At 43.4% G+C, this 22139-nt stretch overlaps 1 protein-coding gene across 2 annotated transcripts in view; it reads right to left on the reverse strand.

Annotated features, from left to right (window-relative positions):
• The window catches only part of LOC139268703 (WD repeat-containing protein 47-like), a 75752-nt gene that overhangs the window by 36814 nt on the left and 16799 nt on the right, over positions 1-22139 (reverse strand). For both annotated transcript variants that reach the window (XM_070887282.1, XM_070887281.1), the window contains exons 2-6: positions 20345-20528; positions 16975-17058; positions 15324-15408; positions 4590-5392; positions 349-487 (exon numbers count right to left, since the gene is read on the reverse strand). In XM_070887282.1, coding sequence (XP_070743383.1) covers positions 349-487; positions 4590-5392; positions 15324-15408; positions 16975-17058; positions 20345-20502 — 1269 coding nt within the window. In that variant the 5' untranslated portion in view covers positions 20503-20528. The remainder of the gene's footprint in view (positions 1-348; positions 488-4589; positions 5393-15323; positions 15409-16974; positions 17059-20344; positions 20529-22139) is intronic.

Raw genomic sequence — 22139 nt, forward strand, 5'->3', positions numbered from 1 at the left:
TCGGTCCATCCCGCCTCCCTTCATTCCAGCACTGGAGACAGAGCTTTCAGCCACCTTGGTCCTAATCTCAAAGTCTTCCTCCGATTCTCAAAATACATCTCTTTGATCAAACTTTCTTTCACCCCTCCTAAACTTTCCACTTCCTGGCTTGGTGTTTGTTTTGCTTACATCTAGTTGTGAAGCACCTTGGGATGTTTCTTTACATTGCAAGTATGACATAAATGCAAGCTATTGTAATACATATATGCAGACTCTGATTTTTTTGTCTGTGAACACAAATGACAGAACAGGTTTAAAATGGATAAAAACCTGAGCAGGCAGTGTTAATACAATAAATCTAACATTTACCTCATTCTTTTCCACTTTAGGGGTGGCTGAATTTGATGCTGCTTCAATGGAATTGCACAGCGATGCTTCATCCTGATTTAAAGTTTCACCATTACCACAACCAGGAGAATGTTGAACTCTGGGCACTGGGGAATCTGTCCTATTAAAGCATGGTGGGAAAGTGGAGTGAAAAGGAAAAGAAGCTGAATAAGCAAAATGGTTAATCCAACCTAATGGGTACTTTTAAAAGGAACATGAAAAAACACATAAGGAAAAAGGAATTATTCCCCTCTGATGCATTACTTCTACCTTGTGTCCAAAAGACTTGAGTCCTCAAGAATCAAAAGACTACACTGAACTTCGATCTTGAGAGCACATTAAAATTTCAACCTATAAATGTCAGAGGAAGAATGGATAGTGCGCTAGTCATCCAGATGAGGAGGAACTGGCACAGGTTACTGAAAAATCAATTGGCCAGACCGAATATTCCGACAGAAGTCTTATCATGGGTGGATGCGAGTGTTTTCCAAAGTACATATTTTTTGGCATCTAAGACACAATATCCTTCTACAACTTAGCATGATGCATAAAGCTTACAGAAGTGTCTAAGAACAAATATGTTTTAAATGGTATCTATTCAAATTTGAAATGCAACTAAGAGCAAAAGCTGTATTGTACACTTTTGGGCTGCAATTATTATGCACCAGATGCAACCTGAAGGGACTAACTCTCAGCTTTAGCATTTGCATTAAGATCCTGTGTTATACTGATACTTTCAGTTATGCACACCCAATACCACTTCACATCAATCCAAAAGTGGCTTTGTGAAATGTAGATCATGCTTGACAAACCTGATTGAATTTTTTGAAGCGGTGACAAAAGTAGTGGACAGGGGACTGTCTATGGATGTTATTTATATTGACTTCCAGAAGGCATTTGATAAAGTCCCACAGATGTAACTATTATCTAAGGCCCATGGAATTGAGAGCAAATTATTGACCTGGTTCGGAAATTGGCTGAGCAACAGGAGACAGGCAGCAGAGATAATGGCTAGGTTCTAATTGGCAGGATGTGATTGTAGTTCCTGCAGGGATGTGTGTTGGGGCCTCAACTATTCACAATTTATTAACGACTTCGATAATGGTACAGAAAGTCATAGATCCAAATTTGTCGATGACACAAAGATGAGCGGCATTGTAGATGAAAGCATAAAATTACAAAGGGATATTGATAGATTAAGTGAATGGGCAAAACCATTGCCAATGGGGTTCAATGTAGGCAAATGTGAGGTCATTCACTTTGAACCTAAAAAGATAGAACAGAGTACTTTCTAAATGGTGAAAAGCTAAAAACAGTGGATATCCAAAGAGACTTGGGGTCCGATCCAGGTACATGGGTCATTAAAATGTCATGAACATGTACAGAAAATAATCAAAAAGGCTAATGGAATGCTGGCCTTTATATCTGGAGGACGAGAGTACAAGGGGGTAGAAGTTATGCTGCACTTTACAAAGCCCTGGTTAGACCACACCTGGAGTACTGAGCGCAGTTCTGGTCACCACACCTTAGGAAGGATATATTAGCCTTGGAGGGAGTGCAGTGTAGGTTTACCAGAATGGTACTCGGACTTCAGGGGTTAAGTTACGAGGAGAGATTACGCAAATTAGAGTTGTATTCCCTAGAATTTAGACGGTTAAAGGGTGGTCTGATCAAAGTTTTTGGATATGAAGAGGAACAGATAGGATAGACAGAGAGAAACTATTTCTGTTGGTTGGGGAATTCTAGGACTAGGGGGCATAGTCTAAAAATTAGAGCCAGGCCTTTCAGGAGTGAAATTAAGAAACACTTCTACACACAAAGGGTGGTAGAAGTTTGGAACTCTTTTCCGCAAACGGCAATTGATGCTAGATCAATTTTAAATTTTAAATCAGAGATTGATAGATTTTTGTTAATTAAAAGGTATTAAAGGATTTGGACCAAATGTGGGTATATGGAGTTAGATCACTGATCAGCCATGATCTCATTGAATGGCGGAACAGGCTCAAGGGACTGAATGACCCACTCCTGTTCCTATCATAAGTTGCCGAACTCTTTATCCTTTGAATTTAAAGTACGCTAATTTCTTGCTAGTGCTCTTCTGGATAAGATTAACTGAATTATATTCAGACCCAGAATAATTGACACTGTCTTCCCCTCTCCAGGTAAAACTGAGACTTCAATTTTAATTTCCACTCAGAACTACAGGTTGAATTTCCCTTAACCGGAACCCTCAGGACCTGGCCTGTTCTGGATAAGAGATTTTTCCGGATGAGAGGGTGGTCACGTTAAATTGGATGGTACAGGTACTGAGCAAGGGGATATCGGGGCTGACTGGCTGGCTTGGGGCTGGGTGTGCGGCAGAGGTCACTGGGGGGTGGTGGGGCCACGGTGGATCGCGGGGTCAGGCCAGCGATTGCAGGAGTCGGTAGCGAGGAAAGACTTCAATTTGTTCATATTGGAGTTCTGCGCATGCGCCATCTAGTGGCTGGGAATGGTTCTGGACAAGGGGTGGTTCTGGACAAGGGGTGGTTCCGGATAAAGGAGGTTCAACCTATACTTCAAACTAAAGTGTGAAAGTAGGACAAGGGGACTAGGTTAAACTAGCAAATGGCAAATTTAGGATTTATATCAGCAAATTTGTGAATATTTCTTCACAAAGAACTTTGGAATAAGGTAGAGGGGGCAAAATATTTGCATTGTTGTCATGGTGGTGGGGAGGGGGGGGGGGAAAAGAGAGAAAGAATAATAAACAACATGTATTTATATAGCATCTTTAACGAAGTAAATTGAATAAAATGAGACACCAAGCTACACAAGGAGATTTAGGGCAGATGACCAAAAGCTTGGTTAAAGAGGTAGATTTTAAGGAGCATCTTAAAAGGAGGAAAGAGAGGTAGAGAGGCGGAGAGGTGTAGGGAGGGGAGAGCTTAGGGCCTTGGCAGCTGAAGTCACCAATGATGGTGCGATTAAAATCGGGGATGCTCGAGGCCAGAATCAGAGGAGCATAGATATCTTGGAACGTTGTGGGGTTGGAGGAGATTAGAGAGATTGGGAAGGGCGAGGTCATGGAGAGATTTGAAAACAAGGATGCGAATTTTAAAACACTTTTGGGCCTGAAATGGGTAGAAAGTCCACCTTTAACTGTATTTATCTTGCGACTCTCAGCAAAGGCAACCAAATTAAATTTCTCCTATCCAGGATTCAAACTGAGGTTTTTCCACAAAAGCAATTTTTCACCATCATCAGTCTGGGCAGCTTGCCTGGGAAACATTTTTTTTCCCCCACTGCATCATTCATGTTTACCTCCTGGTAACTGGTCCATATTCTTTCCATCAAAAAAAAACAGTAAGCACATTAGGAAATTATGGCCCATAATTTGCGGTCAGCGGCAAAGCTACAGCGATCGCCACTGACCTCGACCATAGCTGCCCATAGAGATCTCAATCTCTGTGGAGAGATGTTTGGCTTCCTTGACATGTAACTGATTGTATCGCTGCCATTTGGGGGTTTCTAGCGTAGTGCAGCAATGATATTAAGTTTAAGCAGCCAATCACATTGAAGAATTCTCAGACAGCAAACCAGGAAATAAAATAGTACTGGTTATCTGCATTTTCAAAAATGTTAGAGCGCAAAATAAAGATTGACACACACACATGGGTTTCATAGAAGCTGAAATATCATGAACAAACTTCAAAGAAAACATTTATTTTTCTAAAAAAAAATTAGTAATTATCATAATGGAGAAATTTAAACAAATAAACATAAAATTAGTTTCCAACTCGACTTAAAATTTAATGGGGTGTTTAAACATTATATTAGTGTGGAAAAGCTTACGTTTTTGTCAGTTCTACTGATTACAAGCTATTGGATGGGCGGGGAAGGGGGTATGGTCCAGAGCGCAGCTGGTGTCAGAGCAGTGAATGACTGATCGCAACTTCAGGATTTCAGCGTTTTATCTGCGCACGTGCTAAATTCTGAAGTTAGTCAGTGTCAGAGGGGTAATGACAGCGAACGCTGACACTTCTTCATTAACCACCGCAAAATACGGGTCTATAAATATTAAAATATATAGGTCAATGTACAATTTTTAGTGGTCTGTTCTAAACTTTAATGGCATGTTTGTTATTAGAAATGATTATCACAAGACAGCTGTTTAATCAAAAACCTTTTACCTAAACAGTGATAAATATAAAACATATAAATAAATACAAAAATAAACTAACCTTTCTGGTGATTCCTCATATATGCTGTGACAGTCCGTGTTTTCCAGCATGAGACTTTTGGAAAGATTTTGTGTGCCAGGGTAATGAAAGTTTGCAAAAGAATGAGACATTGGAGAACTTCGGTTCACTAAATCAGCATTACGCTTCTCCTGACTAGTCAGCCCATACGACAGGCCATCCAATGCTGGGTTCAGGGAACGTGACATGTATGCATCAGCAGACTGCGGGCGCCTCATCGGGGATGATGGGTAAGGAGACAGTTTATTAATTAGAGGTGTTAAAATATCAGAGTATGAAGACCTTGTGGGTTTTACAAGTTTGTCTGTATGGATATTCAAAATCTTTTGTTCAAATGCACAGGAGAAAGTACTGGGTGATAAATTTTGAAGCCATGAGAGAAGACTCAAATCCAGATCATCACACCCATTGCCACACAGTAAATCAATTCCAAGCAGTACTTCACTCTCACTGATCTCTTCACCAGTGGCTCTACTTTGACAGAATTCCACACAAGACTCATAGAGCAAACCCTTAATGATAAGTTGAAATAGTCTGTTATTGCTGGCTTTGAAACCAGCTTCACTCAACTTTCTATCAGCAGGGATGAACTCTGCTACCATAACACAGGCCTCGTCAAAGCACTGGACACGAGCAGTGCTGGGGTTCCAATCCTTAAATTCTGCATGGTTTGTTAGGCGAGGAAGGGTAAGCAGTAAGCAGAGTTTGCTGTAGTCTTCCTTGGTGGGACAATATTCCTCTAGTGCATGGAGACATTTCACAGCCTCTTGCATTGTATACTCTAGCTGCAACAAATAATATCCAAGATGTATGAATTCTCTAGTGTAAGCATATTTTAATACAAGTCTAATTTTTAATTTTACACAGTAAAAAAAAGTAGCATATATTGAGTGTCGGCCGTGGCTCAGTTGGTAGCACCCTTGACTCGGAGTCAAAAGGTTCACTCCAGTCTCACTCCAGAGACTTGAGCTCAAAAATCTAGGCTGATAGCCTACTGATGGAATGCTGCACTGTTGGAGGTACATCCCGTCTGCTCTCTCAGGTGGACGTAAAAGATCCCATGGCACTATTTCGAAGAAGAGTTAGCTCTGCTGTCCTGGTCAGTATTTATTCCTCAATCAATATCACAAAAACAGATTATTTGGACATTATCTCATTGCTGTTTATGGGATCTTGCTGTGTGCAAATTGGCTGCCACATTTCCTACATTACAATGGTAACTATACTTCAAAAGTACTTTATTGGCTGTAAAGCACTTCGAGACATTCGGAGGTTGTGAAAGGCGCCATATAAATTTTTTCCATAATGTTAGAAGCGATATTTAAATTAAAATCCTAATTTATTTTCAACATTTGCACTCTGCCTACCCCTACTGTAACTTTTACTTGTGGGATTGAGGAACGATGTGTTGAAGGGGGAAATGGGAGATTTTTCAAAAAGTTAACCTCAAGCAAATTTACAATCAGATGAAGGGATAGTATATGGGAAAATACTGATCACACTGTTTAATGATCTTTCATAAAAAATGCATATCCTGTAGAAAGACTAAAGGACATCCTCATGCCATAAAAAAGGGCAGGCACATAATCTGGGTTAACACCATTAGCTCAATTTGTTGCACATGCAATTTAAGAGTGGCAAATCGGAGACCATTTTATCACTTCATACAGGTTATATAGTTTAGTCTACAAATGACGAATAGGCTTCACTACACTGAATAGGAATTGTGAAAAAATTCATACTGAACCCATTCCAAGTTTTCCCTTGGAAAAGTGATACAGCACCGCATCATAGAAACATAGAAAATAGGTGCAGAGTAGGCCATTCGGCCCTTCGAGCCTGCACCACCATTCAAGATCATGGCTGATCATTCACCACAGTACCCCTTTCCTGCTTTCTCTCCATACCCCTTGACCCCTTAAGCTGTAAGGGCCATATCTAACTTCCTCTTGAATATATCAAATGAACTGGCATCAACAACTCTCTGCGATAGGGAATTCCACAGGTTAACAACTCTCTGATTGAAGAAGTTTCTCCTCATCTCAGTCCTAAATGGCTTACCCCTTGTCCTTAGACTGTGTCCACTGGTTCTGGATTTCCCCAACATCGGGAACATTCTTCCTGCATCTAACCTGTCCAGTCTCGTCAGAATTTTATATGTTTCTATGAGATCCCCTTTCATCCTTCTAAACTCCAGTGAATATAGGCAGTCGATCCAGTCTCTCCTCATATGTCAGACCAGCCATCCCGGGAATCAGTTTAGTGAACCTTCGCTGCACTCCTTCAATAGCAAGAATGTCCTTCCTCAGATTAGGAGACCAAAACTGAACACCAGGTGAGGCCTCACCAAGGTCCTGTACAACTGCAGTAAGACCTCCCCCTGCTCCTATACTCAAATCCCCTAGCTATGAGGCCAACATACCATTTGCCTTCTTCACCGCCTGCTGTACCTGCATGCCAACTTTCAATGACTGATGTACCATGACACCCAGGTCTCGTTGCACCTCCCCTTTTCCTAATCTGTCGCCATTCAGATAATATTCTGCCATCGTGTTTTTGCCCCCAAAGTGGATAACCTCACATTTATCCACATTATATTGCACCTGCCATGCATTTGCGCACTCACCTAACCTGTGCAAGTCATCCTGCAGCCTCTTAGTGTCCCCTCACAGTTCACACCACCACTCAGTTTAGTGTCATATGCAAATTTGGAGATATTACACTCAATTCCTTCATCAAAATCATTGATGTATATTGTAAAGAGCTGGGGTCCCAGAACTGAGCCCTGCGGCACTCCACTAGTCACTGCCTGCCATTCTGAAAAGGACCCGTTTATCCCGACTCTATTTCCTGTCTGCCAACCAGTTCTCTATCCACATCAGTATATTACCCCAAATACCATGTGCTTTGATTTTGCACACCAATCTCGTGTGAGACCTTGTCAAAAGCCTTTTTTAAAGTCCAAATACACCACATCCACTGGTTCTCGCTTGTCCACTCTACGAGTTACATCCTCAAAAAATTCCAGAAGATTTGTCAAGCATGATTTCCCTTTCATAAATCCATGCTGACTTGGACCGATCCTGTCACTGCTTTCCAAATGCGCTGCTATTTCATCTTTAATAATTGATTCCAACATTTTCCCCACTACTGATGTCAGGCTAACCAGTCTATAATTACCTGTTTTCTCTCTCCCTCCTTTTTTAAAAAGTGGTGTTACATTAGCTACCCACCAGTCCATAGGAATGGATCTAGAGTCGATAAGACTATTGGAAAATGATCGATGCATCCACTATTTCTAGGGCCACTTCCTTAAGTACTCTGGGATGCAGACTATCAGGCCCCGGAGATTTATCAGCCTTCAATCCCATCAATTTCCCGAGCACAATTTCCCGCCTAAAAAGGATATCCTTCAGTTCCTCCTCCCCCTCACTAGACCCTCGGTCCCCTAGTACTTCCAGAAGGTTATTTGTGTGTTCCTTCGTGAAGACAGGACCAAAGTATTTGTTCAACTGGTCTGCCATTTCTTTGTTCCCCCATTATAAATTCACCTAAATCTGACTGCAAGGGACCTACGTTTGTCTTCACTAATCTTTTTCTCTTCACATATCTATAGAAGCTTTTGCAGTCAGTTTTTATGTTCCCGGCAAGCTTCCTCTCATACTCTATTTTCCCCCTCCTAATTAAACCCTTTGTCCTCCTCTGCTGAATTCTAAATTTCTCTCAGTCCTCAGGTTTGCTGCTTTTTCTGGTCAATTTATAAGCCTCTTCCTTGGATTTAACACTATCCCTAATTTCCCTTGTTAGCCACAGTTGAGCCAGCTTCCCCGTTTTACTTTTACTCCAGACAGGGATGTACAATTGTTGAAGCTCATCCATGGGATCTTTAAATGTTTACCATTGCCTATCCACCGTCAACCCTTTAAGTATCATTTGCCAATCTGTTCTAGCCAATTCACAACTCATACCATCGAAGTTACCTTTCCTTAAGTTCAGGACCCTAGTCTCTGAATTAACTGTGTCACTCTCCATCTTAATAAAGAATTCTACCATATTATGGTCACTCTTCCCCAAGGGGCCTCGCACAACATTGCTAATTAGTCCTTTCTCATTACACATCACCCAGTCTAGGATGACCAGCCCTCTAATTGGTTCCTCGACATATTGGTCTAGAAAACCATCCCTAATACACTCCAGGAAATCCTCCTCCAGTTTGCTACCAGTTTGGTTAGCCCAATCTATATGTAGATTAAAGTCACCCATGATAACTGCTGTACCTTTATTGCACGCATCCCTAATTTCTTGTTTGATGCTGTCCCCAACCTCATTACTACAGTTTGGTGGTCTGTACAAAAGTCCCACTAGCGTTTTCTGCCCTCTGGAATTCCGCAACTCCACCCATACAGATTCCACATCACCCAAGCTAATGTCCTTCCTTACTATTGCGTTAATTTCCTCTTTAACCAGCAACGCTACCCCACCTTCTTTTCCTTTCTGTCTATCCTTCCTGAATGTCGAATATCCCTGGATGTTGAGTTCCCAGCCTTGGTCACGCTGGAGCCATGTCTCTGTGATGTCAATTATATCGTATTCATTAATTGCTGCCTGTGCAGTTAATTCGTCCACCTTATGACGAATACTCCTCGCATTGAAGCACAAAGCCTTCAGGCTTATCTTTTTAACACACTTTGCCCTTTTAGAATTTTGCTGTAATATGGCCCTTTTTGATTTTTGCCTTGGGTTTCTTTGCCCTCCACGTTTACTTTTCTTCTTTCTATCTTTTGCTTCTGCCCCCATTCTACTTCCCTCTATCTCCCTTCATAGGTTCTCATCCCCCTGCCATATTCGTTTAACCCCTCCCAAACAGTGCTAGCAAACATTCCCCCATGGACATTGGTTTTGGTCCTGCCCAGGTGCAGACCGTCCGGTTTGTACTGATCCCACCTCCCCCAAAACCAGTTCCAATGTCCCAGGAATTTGAATCCCTTCCTTTTGCACCACTCCTCAAGCCACGTATTCATCCGAGTTATCCTGCGATTCCTACTGACTAGCATGTGGCACTGGTAGCAATCCTGAGATTACGACCTTTGAGGTCCTACTTTTTAATTTAACTCCTCGTTCCCTAAATTCTGCTTGTAGGACCTCATCCCGTTTTTTTTAAACCTATATCACTGGTACCGATATGCACCACGACAACTGGCTGTTCACCCTCCTGCTCCAAAATGTCCTGCAGCCGCTCCGAGACATCCTCGACCCTTGCACCAGGGAGGCAACATACCATCCTGGAGTTTCGATTGCGGCCGCAGAAACGTCTATCTATTCCCTTTACAATAGAATCCCCTACTACTATAGCTCTCCCACTCTTTTTCCTGCCCTCCCCGTGCAGCAGAGTCACCCACGGTGCCTTGGACTTGGCTGCTGCTGCCCTGATGAGTCATCCCCCCAACAGTACCCAAAGCGGTGTATCTGTTTTGGAGGGTGATGACCGCAGGGGACCTGTACTACCTTCCTTCCACTGCTCTTCCTGTTGGTCATCCATTCCCTATCTGTCTGTGTAATCTTTACCTGCGGTATGACCAACTCACGACACGTGCTATTCACGGCATCCTCAGCATCGCGGATGCTCGAGTGAATCCACCGCAGCTCCAGTGCCGCAACGCGGTCTGTCGGGAACTGTAGCAGGATACACTTCCTGCACACATAGTCGTCATTTTAGTTGGTTTTATACTACTTGTTTAGAAGTACACAGCTCCCTATTAACCAAATAAATCCAATTTAAGTCAGTTGCTATTAGTTAATTGGCTTGCAATGATGTACTTCATCAGTGTTTGTCACTAACAACTTTAATGTAGAAAAACATCCTGAGGCACTTCACGGAATTGTAATCATAACAAAAATCAATACCAAGTCAAAGAAAGAGATAGAATCACAGAAATTTACAGTGCAGAAGGAGGCTATTTCGGCACATTGTGTCCGCACCGGCTAACAAAGCCACACAGTCCTCGGTTGGCAGTCCTGAAGGTTACATATAAACCTATGAACAACGACGGACAGGTAAAGAGCATCCGGCCCAACCAGTCTGCCCCACACAACTGCGATACCCCATGTATCGCAACATTTTACACTCCACCCCACGCGGAGCCATGAGATCTCCTGGGAGGCAAAACAACAGAAAAACCCAGGCCAATTGGGGAAAAAATCTGGGAAAATTCCTCTCCAACCCATCCACGTGATCGAAACTAGTCCAGGAGATCACTCTGTCCGTATTAGATTCCATGAAGTACTTACCATCATATCTGTGCCAGCCAACAAGAGGTTATCCAGTCTAATTCCACTTACCAGCTCTAGGTCCGTAACCTGCAGGTTATGGCACTTCAAGTGCTCATCCAAGCACCTTTTAAATGTGGCGAGTGTTTCTGCCTCTCCCACCCTTCCAGGCAGTGAGTTCCAGACTCCACAATCCTGTGTGTGAAGAAGCTACCCCTCAAATCCCCCCTAAACCTTCCACCAACCACCGTTAAACTTATGCCCCCTTGTAATTGATCCTTCCACCAAGGGAAATAGGTCACTGCTATCCACTATATCCAGGTCCCTCAATATTTTATACACCTCAATGAGGTCTCTTCTCAGCTTCCTCCGCTAAAGGAAAACAAACCCAGCCTATCCAATCTGCTAAGATTCTCCATTCCAGACCGCATCCTTGTAAATCTCCTCTGCACCCTCTCCAGTGCAATCATGTCCTTCCTATAATATGGTGACCAGAACTGCACGCAGTAGTCCAGCTGTGGCCTAACCAGTGTATTATACAACTTAATCATAACCTCCCTGCTCTTGCATTCTATACCTCGGTCAATAACGGCAAGCATTCCGTATGCCTTCTTAACCACCTTATCCACCTGACTTGCTACTTTCAGGAGTCTGTGGACAAGCACTCCAAGGACCCTTTGTTCATCTGCACTTCTAAGTGGCCGATTGTTTAATGTGTATAATACCCTTTCCTTATTAGCCCAAGTGCATTAACCTCACACTTCTCCAAATTAAATTCCAGTTGCCACTGCTCTGCCCACCTGACCAGTAGATTGATATCCTCCTAAAGTCCATGACTTTCCTCTTCATTATCAACCACACAACCAATTTTAATGTCATCTACAAACTTCTTCATCATACCCCCATATTCAAATCTAAATCACTGACATATATCACAAAAAGCAAGGGACCCTGAGATATTAAGAGGGATGACTAAAATCTTGGTCAAAAAGGTGAGAGTTAAGAAAGATCTTATGAGGGAGCTGGAGAGGCGGAGAGGCAGAGAGGTTGAGAGTGGGAATTTCATAACTTAGGGTCTCGACAGCCCTGTTCAGATGGTCGGCCAGGAGAACATTGGAATAGGCAAGTCTGGAAGTGGCAACGGTATATATTAGGGTTTCAATTGTGCAGTAAGCTGAGGCAGGGGCGATGTTACAGGTGGAAGGCGGCAGTCTTTGTGATGGAGAGGATATGGGGTCGGATGCTCAGCTCTGGATCAAATAGATGTCGAGGTTACAGCAATAGAGGGGTCACGTTTCGGGCCGCGTCAAGAACGGCGCAGTCCCGCGAGCCGCGCCCGATTTCCGCGGTCAAAACCGCGCCAAAAACTTACCTCGGTATTCTCCACTCCCTCAGGTCGATCCAGGCCCTCAGTGCGGCGCAGCACAAGCTGTGGGGGGGGGGGCAGAGCCAGGTCCCTGCGTTGAAAATAGTGCCGGGACCTCTGCACATGCACGCTACAGTGTGCTCGCATGTGCAGTAGCTCCAGGCGCCCGAGGCTGTGTGGGAGGGGCTCGAAGCACGCCGCCCCTAGCCCTGGCCGAATGGGCTCACTGGGGCGGCGAAGATCGGACTGCACCTCCCTCCTCTGGCTGTGGCTCTGGCTTCCCCCGTTCAGCTCCCACTCCCTCTGGCTCTCTCACGCCCTCCCCCGCAAATCCCGCTCCGCTGTCAGCTGCCACCCCCCGCAGCACTCGCTCTGCTCCGGCTCCCCCCACCCCTTCAGGTCCAGTCCGCTCCCTCTCCCGGCATCTTGCTGGGGGTGGGCCCCGCCCGAAATCTTCGGCCCGGCTTCTTCATGTTGGCCGGGCCCGTTCAGCCTCCCCCACCACCCCGCCCCCTCCCCACCCGGCCTCTCCTCATCCTTCCCTCACTGTCAGAAACACAGACACAGAGAGAGACTGAGAGAGCGCGCGAGACTGAGAGAGCGCGAGCGAGAGCGAGCGAGCGAGAGAGAGAGAGAGAGAGAGAGCGAGAGAGAGCGAGACTGACAGAGAGAGAGAGAGCGAGACTGAGAGAGAGAGAGAGAGCGAGACTAAGAGAGAGAGAGAGAGAGAGCGAGACTGACAGAGAGAGAGAGAGAGAGAGAGCGAGACTGACAGAGAGAGAGAGAGAGAGAGCGAGACTGAGAGAGAGAGAGAGAGAGCGAGACTGAGAGAGAGAGAGAGAGAGAGAGCGAGGCTGACAGAGAGAGAGAGAGAGAGCGAGACTGACAGAGAGAGAGAGAGAGAGAGCGAGACTGACAGAGAGAGAGAGAGCGAGACTGACAGAGAGAGAGAGAGCGAGACTGACAGAGAGAGAGAGAGAGAGCGAGACTGACAGAGAGAGAGAGAGAGAGAGCGAGACTGAGAGAGAGAGAGAGAGAGCGAGACTGAGAGAGAGAGAGAGAGAGAGAGCGAGGCTGACAGAGAGAGAGAGAGAGAGCGAGACTGACAGAGAGAGAGAGAGAGAGAGCGAGACTGACAGAGAGAGAGAGAGCGAGACTGACAGAGAGAGAGAGAGCGAGACTGACAGAGAGAGAGAGAGCGAGACTGACAGAGAGAGAGAGAGCGAGACTGACAGAGAGAGAGAGAGAGCGAGACTGACAGAGAGAGAGAGAGCGAGCGAGACTGACAGAGAGAGAGAGAGAGAGCGAGACTGACAGAGAGAGAGAGAGCGAGACTGACAGAGAGAGAGAGAGAGCGAGACTGACAGAAACAGACACACACACTGGGGGGGGGGGCCCGTTCCAGCATGCTGTTGGAGGGCTCCCAGTGCTGCAGTCGGTGAGTAGAAACGTAATTTTTTATTTATTGATTTTTTAAATTTTTTAAATTTTTTTTTTTTGATTGATTTATTGGTTGATTTATTGATTTATTTATCATTTATTATTGATGATGGCTCTTTATTTGTAAAAGTGAAGTGTTTCATATTTGTAAACTTCCGTCCCCCATGCCCGATTTGTAACCTACACCTGATTTTCAAAGTGTAGGCAAGGTTTTTCTGAGCGTACAAAAATCTACACTTACTCCATTCTGTTAGTTTGGAGTAAGTTTTCACTGCCTAAACTTTCGAAACAGGCATAAGTGGCCGGACACGCCCCCTTTTGAAAAAAAAATCTGTTCCAAAATGAAATGGTTCTAACTTAAAACTAAATGCCGAGAATTGTAATTTCTAAGGGCCCCAAGTTTCCACACGATAAAAAACAGGCGCCCCTCCGAGCTGGGCGCCCGTTTTTCGCGCCTAAAACGGCGGCGGAAAAAAAACTCGCGATTCTGGAGAGCCCTGCAGCTCCTTGTCTGTTTGGCGCAGCGCCCAGGGGGGCGGAGCCTACACTCGCGCCGATTTTATAAGTGGAAGGGGGCGGGTACTATTTAAATTAGTTTTTTTCCTGCCGGTAACCCTGCGTGTGCGCGTTGGAGTGTTCGCGCACGCGCAGTGTGAAATAAACATTGGCACTTGGCCATTTTTGTAGTTCTTTGTAGCTGTTTAATTTTTGAACATTTTTTAATAAAAGCACATTGCCATCAGCACTGAGGCTTCCTGCAGCCTTCTCACTGTCTCCTTCCCGCCCGCCGTCTGGAACGGCTCCCCACCCCACCCCCGCTGCGTTCGGTCGATCGGTCCCGCACTCCCGCCGTCTGGAACGGCTTCCTCCTCCCCCCCTGCCGTCGGGAACGAACGAACGAACTTGTGAGGCTGGCTGAAGCACTTTCACACAGGTAGGAAGATAGTTTTTCTTTGCTTATAAATTTTTATTCAGGTTGGATTTATTTGTATAATATTTGTAGAAGTATAAATAAGGATTTATTGTAGAATTTAATGACTTCCCTTTCCCGCCGCCCCCCCCCCCCCCACCTCGTTCTGGACGCCTAATTTGTAACCTGCGCCTGATTTTTTAATGTGTAGAACAGGTTTTTTCAGTTCTACAAAAATCTTCACTTGCTCCATTCTAAGTTAGTTTGGAGTACGTTTTCACTGTGGAAACTTTGAAATCAGGCGTCAGTGGCCGGACACACCCCTTTTTGAAAAAAAAATTCTGTTCCAAAGTAGAACTGCCTGACTAGACTAGACTACCTGACAAGAACTGCAGAAAAAAAAAGTGGAGAATTGCGATTTCTAAGATAGTCCGTTCTCCACCAGTTGCTCCTAAAAATCAGGCGCAAATCATGTGGAAACTTGGGCCCTAAGATATTCCATTCTAAATCAGTTGCTCCAAAAAAATAGGATCAACTCAGGCTGAAACTTGACCCCATAGTAGCTAAACATTTAGCAAAACAACTTTATAGAGTAGAGATAGTAAAGGTGTTTTGGGGCAGTTACTATTGGGCCTCCAGTGTTGAAAAGGATTTCATATACCTTGTCGAGCACTTCAGTTTACTTTACAGAATGGTACATTAAAATAGCAAATTCATTCGTTCAAGCACTTACATGTTGAGGTTCATCATCTGCTGACACTGCATTGTTCACACATAAGGCTTCCAAAAACTTCTGTTTTAATACAATATACCGAAATCTGGAATAGCAAATAAACTAGATTAAATGATTTTGTACTTACCATGGTTAAGAATGAGCAGAAGTATTATGACACATTCTCACACTAAACCTAAGAAATTATTAGAAATCAGATCACAAATGAGACAGCACATAGGATTAATAGTCTGCAATTCTTGCATTATAATAATGCTTTTATACATGCAATCATGATCTATAATTTAAAATGGTAAATTTCTCATCAAATATTCAAAGTTGCGAAATTCACAGATACATGCTTCAGCTGCCATCTACTTGTATATAAACTTCCAAAATTGAAAGTTTCTGCTAGTTAGACAGATAACCACATCTACCGTTCTTACAGGATAAATACAAGCCAAAAGAATTAAGTAGGTGATCAATTTGCAAGAGTGGACCTCAAATTACAATTTGAGGAGCAGAGAGAAAATTTAGAACAGTAGTCAATATCCAAGTGCAACTGGGTAATCTCATTGAGTTTTTGAAAACTCTGCTCTGGCTGTTTTTCTTGAAAATTATGAATCAGTGGACTGAAGATTTGGTATCAAGTTCTAATTATACCCTGTACTGCAAATAACTATCACAAATTGGAGATTGATCCTCATAGCAATTTGTATACAATCGTGCATGTAATTTAAAAAAAGGAAACTAAAAGCAAGAGCCTGAAAAACTAGTTTCAAGTGATTAGCTACATCAACCTACAACTAATCAACTGTGACCAAGCTCCTTTTCAGCGAAGAGGGAAAAGAGCCATAAGCCTGTTCCAGATTTCACAAACAGTAGCAAGGCCAAACCAGATAAGTAAACAAGTTAAGCAACAACTTTTTCTGGACCTGCCAAATAGCTGCCCCCATTGTAAATGGGGTTGTTTTACAAAGTAATAAGGAGAGATATTACTTAAGAACATAAGAATTAGGAGCAGGAGTAGGCCATTAAACCCCCTCGAGCCTGCTCTGCCATTCAATAAGATCCTGGCTGACCTTCTACCTCAACTCCACTTTCCTGCACTGTCCCCATATCACTTGATTCCCTTAATATCTAAAAATCTATCGATCTCTGTCTTAAATATACTCAACGACGGAGCCTCCATTGCTCTCTGGGGTAGAGAATTCCAAAGATTAACCACCCTCTGAATGAAGGAATTTCTCTTCATCTCAGTCCTAAATGGCCGAACCCTTATTCTGAGACTATGACTCCTGGTTCTAGACTCCCCAGTCAGGAAATCATCCTCCCCCACCTACCTTGTCAAGCCCTGTAAACATTTTGTATGTTTCAATGAGATCGCCTCTCATTCTTCTAAACTCGAGAGAATATAGGCCGAGTCTACTCAATCTCTCCCCACAGGACAATCCCCGCCCCCCCACCCCCCTCCATCCCAGGAATCTGTCTGGTGAATCTTTGTTGCACTCCCTCTATGGCAAGTATATCCTTCCTTAGGTAAGGAGATCAAAACTGCTCCGAACAGCTGTCCTATGGTACATGCCTGAAACACAGGGACATTGTTACTTGTACAACAGCTCGTTTAGAAGTAGAGAGGGATGAAACAGAGATAAAAGAAAAATGAACTCACCTTTTCCCATCAAATTTTTCCATACACTCAAGTGGCTGGATGAACTGAAGCACCTCATCCCAATGGCCATCAAGTACGAGCTGTCTGCAAAATATACAAAGATGATTTTTTTTTTAAAAAGTGAAATATTGCACTGTTTTAAGATGGCACAAACCAAGTTTACGTTTTCACATCACACTTAACACACTTCTCCTTCCCCTATATTTTTGCTACGGTGGTGAAAACAGAAAAGTAGCTCTGTTTTTTTCTGTATCCTGTACTTGCAACTTACAAGTCTGTGTAATGGTAGGTTTCCTCTGCTGATTCTGTGTTGTCCAGTGAGAAGCTGAGTAATCGTCACAGGGATGGTTCCAAGTTTGATCCCTAGTCTGCGCTGATATTCGCTGGAGAAATGGTAGGAAAACTACAACTCTTACAGCCTTTGAGTCGGAGTGTTAAAACTAACAGGGTCCTGCTCTCGTACACGATTCACCAACCCCTGCTGGAAGTGCATGTGTCCAGATGAGAACAAGATTGCACTTGGTTACGATGCTCCCTGCAATCAAATAGCGTGATTGCATGGATTGTGAAGGCTGAACACAAATAACAGCCACCGTGGCAAGTTATTGGATGGCTCCCGTTGCCTGTAGAACCTTACCTCAGAAAGAAGTCAATGTCTTCAGGAGAGGACAGAAAGAGAAAAATTGACCAAAAAAAGTCTGCGCAACAAATTCAATTAAGGGGAAGAAGTTAAAATGGGTCAGTGTGCGTCTTCTGTTATCAGCAGACCGGTGTACATTTTCATCTTGGCGCAGGATATTGCCACCCACTGAAGTTAAAAGTCATAAGGGTCGAAATGTCCCCCCCCCCCCCTTTTTTTTTTTTTTTTTTTAAGGCCCGTTACCGCGCCACGACTTTCCACCCCGCTCGGCACTCCGACCCTTTGTCGGCCATACGCCAACCCCTTACCGTCTAGCAGCGATCCCTTTTCCGCCCCGTGGGGGAAATTACCCCGCAGGAGCGCGGCCACTGCCGGTCGGTGTCACTGACAGCTTCGCGAGGTGGGAAGCTGCTAGTGGCTGGGCAGCTCGTCCACTCTTAATGGGGAGGGCACACCACCTCGACCGCCATTTTCTTTTAATTGTCAGCCGAGGGTTCAACCGGGCCGCCAACAGGCCGCTGGCCCTGCCGAACCCTTGCCTGGTGGCCCAGTGGGTGCCACGAGGCCTCACTAGGCCTTGCAGCATCCCTCCCGTTTAACTCAAGGAGGGGTACGTTGCTACGCATTAGCAGTAGAGTCCATTCCATTAAGTTCCAACGTTCAGCTGTGCTTGTGGGCAACAGGTCCATGTGTCCAATTGTGTGGAAACTCCACTGTGGCCTATTTTAATTAGATCAATGCGCCCCATTTAATGAGTTGAAACTAGTGTTTTGATGACTTTGCCAATCCATTTCCAAAGTCAAAAATACATGTTGGAAACTTGTAACGTTCATCTCTAACAGATGTTTATGTTGAACCAATTGATATTTATGGCTTTCATTCTATAGGTAAAATGTCTGTCACCCAGAAACTCACGCCCATAATGGTATTGGTTATTTTGCCCTTGGTTACTTGGTATCTATATTTGATATGGCATTAAAGTACAATTTAAGTACAAGGGTTTTACATTTTAGAGACAAAAGCCTACTTGTGAAATCAGAGTGTAATTCTGTTATACGTACAGGAGAATAAATTGACAGATGGAGGCTATTGGTACAGTTAACCACGTGCTGAGAAACAAACTTTGGAGTTCAGCACAATTTGGTTCAGCCAAAATCAGGAAGATTTCATGGGTCCTGTCGACGCAAGAGGGCCATACAAGATTGGTTCCAGTTGAATGGCAGAGAACCTTTAATAGCTTGTAATTCATTCTTAGCTTCATTTGGATCAATCTGGGTAGAGTAGTTTTCCAGGAAAGGGTTCCAGACTGCCTGCTATTTCCAGAGCTTTTATGAACTGAGTGGCACAATGGGTTAGACAATTGTCTTTCACCGTTGGAACTTGGGTTCAAATTCATTAAAGCCTCTTTTTTCAGAATGCTCCAAGGATTCTATATATGAAATGAGTTGGGGCAGTCTCAAATCTTGTTCCTCGGGGGCATGAACCTGCAGCACAAAGCTGTCTCTAATTCACCACAAAATATCAGTCTCACTCAGAGAAAGACCTGGTGTATGATTTGGAGAAAAAAGTTACACCGGTTCAGTCGAGGGTACTCTTGAAGATGGTGAATAGCACAGCAAGCTTTACTGTTAGCAGACCAGCAGTTTGTACACCAACAACATATCAACTGCTTAAAGATTATGAAGCCTCAAGATCCAGCTTTGATGCTATAAATGACTTCAAGAGACAATTCTGGAACTCAAAATCACAACCACCAAATTAGAAGATACATCCTCATGACTGTAATCTTATAATTATGTAGGGCCTTGCTGAGACCACATCTAGAAAGACTTGTGCGTGCTGCAGAACTAGCCGCGCCTCGAGCCAAGCTGTTCCAGTACAGCTGCAACACTGGCATCTACCCGACAAGGTATGTCCTGTCCTCAAAAAGCAGACAATTACCATCCCATCAGTCCATTCTCAATCATCAGCAAAGTGATGGAAGGTGCCGTTGACAGTGCCATCAAACAGCACTTACTCACCAATAAACCTGCTCACCGATGCTCAGTTTGGGTTCCACCAGGACCACTCGGCTTCAGAGCTCATTACAGCCTTGATCCAAACATGGACAAAAGAGCTGAATTCCAGAGGTGAGGTGAGAGTGACTGCCCTTGACATCAAGGCAGCATTTGACTGAGAATGGCATCAAAGAGCCCAAGTAAAATTGATGTCAATATGAATCAGGGGGGAAAATCTTCACTGGCTGGAGTCATACCTAGCACTGTTTACAGTTTTGGTCTCTTTACCCAAGGATATATTTGCCTTAGAGGGAGTGCAACAAAGGTTCACTAGACAGATTCCTGACATGAGGGGATTGTCCTATGAAGAGATTGAGTAGACGCGGCCTATATTACCATAATTCTTAATTCTTAAAAGGGCTTGACAGGGTAAATGTTTCAATGACTTTTCATCAGAACTGGAAAACATTAGCGATTAAAGAGTTTGTTAAGAAAGTACAGAGCCAGTGAAAAGAGGGACAGGAGAGAACAATGGCAAAAGTCTGTAAAAGCAGACGGCAGGCGTGATTAAATGACAAAAAGGATGATGGTGCAACACAAACCGCGATGATAATGGGAAACAAAAAGTTAGGTCCAGAGGAGGTGTAAATGGTTACAGCAGAACTTAACATCCAAAATGTTATTTCACCCAAGATAAACAAAAATAAAATAAGCTCTCAACTACATCACATACCTGAGGAAGAGCATGTCATCTGAATAGAGTCCATTTATAACACCACTCTCTTTTTCGAGAGATAGCATGCTAATATGGAGCTTCCTTGAATTAAGAAAATCCAGGATTAGTTTGATTATTTCCGCCTCTTTAACATTTATTGTCTCCTCGGCAGTCATGATTACAGCTTTCCAAATGAGCTGACCTATAAATAAAGCATACAATTTGATTATGTTTTTAATAAAAAAATGTAACCTTTACTGTATTTCACACTGAAATAAGATTTCAATCAGTTTCATTCATTTAGTCACGAGTCTCAGTCTTTATAGTTTTGTAAACAGTTCTGAATTAGAATGTGGAAGATCGACAAATTTGTCAAAGACAATACAAATTTTCAACCGGTAGAAAATCTTGGTTAGTTTTCAGAATATCCTGTTTATACTGAAGTATTTGTGTCACTAAGCCAGATTTCCAACCTATTGTATTATATGCAATCTCTTATTTGCAACATTTGTTTTTAACAATACAAAGCAATCTCTTCGCAGTCCCAGAGGAAAAGACAGCTACCAAACACTACAAACTTCATTACTAATGCTGAGTCACTAGGAACTATGCAAACGAAGAGGAAAACATTCCAAAGAGCATGTTACCTGTACTATTATGTATAATGACAACACAATCTAAACCAGAAAGGAGAAAGCGTGCAATGTACAATCTGTGTGCTATACAGTCCAACACATTACCGCATAACATCACTGCATGTCTTAATTCACTATGTGAAGCAATTGAAATTTTCAATGTAAAACAGTGAATGTTCTGTAATGCAATTCCCTCTGCAAGAGGGTCGATGCAGTTAATTAATTAGGTTAATAGTTATTAAATGCATTATAGTGTCACAATAAAAATATCTGCATATATTTAAAAAGTTGTTGAAAAATGATAATGATATAAGTGGCATAGCACATAAGAGCATTGCAGTCTGGCAGGATGAAGGTTTAATTCTCCTATTCTGTTGAGGTGCATATCGCAATTACTATGTTATATAAAAACAGCAAGGGAAGTCAGGCACTTTCCCATAGGGTTGGGAAAAAACATCATCCCTGGGCCACTCTCCTGTCTCTCAGATCAAAGGGAACTAGCTGTCCAGGTAGAACATTTAAGGCTACTGGCATTTGGTTTGTCTTTTTAGAAAAGGAGAGGAGGAAGAGAGAGATGGGCAAGCTGAATGCTTCGGGAATTAAAAGGCAGAAAGACAGGTGATTTAACATGGAAATGACTGCGGAAAAAAAACTTGCATTATTATATATCTAGCACCTTTCACAAAACCAGGTAAGCAGAACACAATTAATTCGATGGTTCAATGGAAGGTCACCAAATAGTTAGTTCACTCCTTAGTTGTCAATATTTCAGGCTCTCTCGACCATAACTATTAAGCTAAAGTAGGAACTGCTTAAGCCGGCTGTAGGAAAAATAAAACAAGCTCAAGAGGCTAGATAAATGAAAACTAACTAAAAGATAACTGAACCAAAGCCTCCCTGATAAAGTGCAACATCCCCACTGACACCTGGGAGTCCCTGGCCAAAGACCGCCTTAAGTGGAGGAAGTGCATCCGGGAGGGCACTGAGCTCCTCGAGTTTCATCGCCGAGAGTATGCAGCGGAAAGAGCGTGCAGCAAAGTAGTCCCACCCACCCCTTCCTTCAACTACTATTTGTCAAGAGACTATCTGTCCCACCTGTGACAGAGACTGTGGTTCTCATCTTGGACTGTTCAGCCACCTAAGAACCCATTTTAAGAGTGGAAGCAAGACTTCCGCGA

This window comes from Pristiophorus japonicus, chromosome 8 (genome assembly GCF_044704955.1).
Source record: "Pristiophorus japonicus isolate sPriJap1 chromosome 8, sPriJap1.hap1, whole genome shotgun sequence".
In the NCBI taxonomy this organism is placed as follows: domain Eukaryota; kingdom Metazoa; phylum Chordata; class Chondrichthyes; family Pristiophoridae; genus Pristiophorus; species Pristiophorus japonicus.